The 1,621-nt window shown below is 32.2% G+C and overlaps 1 protein-coding gene across 1 annotated transcript in view; it reads left to right on the forward strand.

Moving 5' to 3' along the window:
• The window catches only part of PREX2 (phosphatidylinositol-3,4,5-trisphosphate dependent Rac exchange factor 2), a 299,116-nt gene that overhangs the window by 194,998 nt on the left and 102,497 nt on the right, over positions 1-1,621 (forward strand). Inside the window, exon 30 of the mRNA XM_029923458.1 lies at positions 727-855. Coding sequence (XP_029779318.1) covers positions 727-855 — 129 coding nt within the window. The remainder of the gene's footprint in view (positions 1-726; positions 856-1,621) is intronic.

Below are 1,621 nucleotides of genomic sequence, written 5' to 3' on the forward strand. Positions count from 1 at the left end.
AAGGGGGAGGGGGGAAAAGAGGTGGTGGTGATGGAAGAGGGCACTTGTGGGGAAGAGCACTGGGTGTTGTATGGAAACTAATTTGACAATAAACCACTTAAAAGAATCATTATTAGAAGCAATTGGGAAACAAAAATGGGAAATAATATAGTCATGAAGCAGAAGCATAATTTAAGAAGAAAATGGCTGCTCATGCTTCATAGTCTCCTTAATATTAATTATATGTTGATAATTTTTTAATATAAAAACATCAGTATAGAATCATTTAGTTTCTTTGAAAGTTAAAATGTGCGGTGCCTATAGGGACTCGATTGAATAGAAATGAGTTCATTGAATAGATGTTGCATTGCTTTCGCTGAATCCAGGATAAATTCCTACTTGGTTATAGCCCATTGGTGGGGGAAGGGGTTTCTGGAATGTGTATTGGCCAACACACTAAGATCTGGAGCTGCCACTTTCTGACTTTAGTTTCAGACATTGAAAACAGAGTTTTAAATCTAAACTCGTTTTAATCTAAACGAGTTTAAACATTTGTAAGAAAATAATAGTAAGCTTTTACTTTTTTTTTTAGATTTACCCAATTTTCGCCTGTAACGTAACTAGGGAAATTACCACCATGCTAATAATCCAGGATGGCAGGAATGGAAGAGAATTCTGAAGCTTACATGTTTCTTAACTGTTTGGTAAATGGTTAAGACTTACAAGAGATTTTCTGTGTTTATTTAGAATTTCAGCAGGAAATGGAACCAAAGCTGAGTTGTCCAAAAAGGTTAAGGCTTCATATCAAGCAAGACCCTTGGAATCTTCCCAGCAGTGTCCGGAATCTTGCTCAGAACATCAGAAAATTTGTTGAAGGTCAGGATGAAAAACAAAGAACATTGTATTGCATTAGCAATAATCATTTAAACCTAAAAATTTAGTAATGCTCTGATTACTTTTTGCAGTATTTCATGTTATGAGGAAATTAAAAGAACTGGAAAGGGTGAAGGAGGAGGACGGAAAAAGGGATAGAATTCTAGAGCCTTATGTTCCAAGGATCTAAACAATATAGAATGAATTATGGAGAATATTTTCAGTAAATAGAATAAGAGCTCATAGTTAGGAAGACAAATTGAACATGGAGAGAGTTTCATATTTTATAATATGAAACAATATCAGAAAAATTTCTGAAGGATTCACAAAAGTCATGAAGGTAAGTTTTATGGGAAGTCTAAAAACTTAATTGTGAATCCATGAGAATCAGAATAATAGCATAGGTTGCATCGTTGGTTTTCTTTTTTTTTTTATGGTATAGGCTTTTAATATTATGAACAGTTATAATTATAACAATTCAAATATAAACAAATAATTTTCCTATCCTGATGTTTGATTCTAAAGTTATTTTTTTAGAATATAACACTATTTTTTAACATATGCAATTAATTTCCATCATTTATAATACAGTAGTTACAATGACACTCCAAATGGATAAGCAAAGTAAAAAATCAGAACCCCAACTTCTATTTCATGTAATTAGACTTATACAGAAATTAGAAGGTTAAGTAACAACTAGTTAATCACCTAATTTCACAGCTATCTGAAGTGGCAATCATTATATAGCAGCTTATCTATGATACATTCA

This window comes from Suricata suricatta, chromosome 15 (genome assembly GCF_006229205.1).
Source record: "Suricata suricatta isolate VVHF042 chromosome 15, meerkat_22Aug2017_6uvM2_HiC, whole genome shotgun sequence".
Classification (NCBI taxonomy): domain Eukaryota; kingdom Metazoa; phylum Chordata; class Mammalia; order Carnivora; family Herpestidae; genus Suricata; species Suricata suricatta.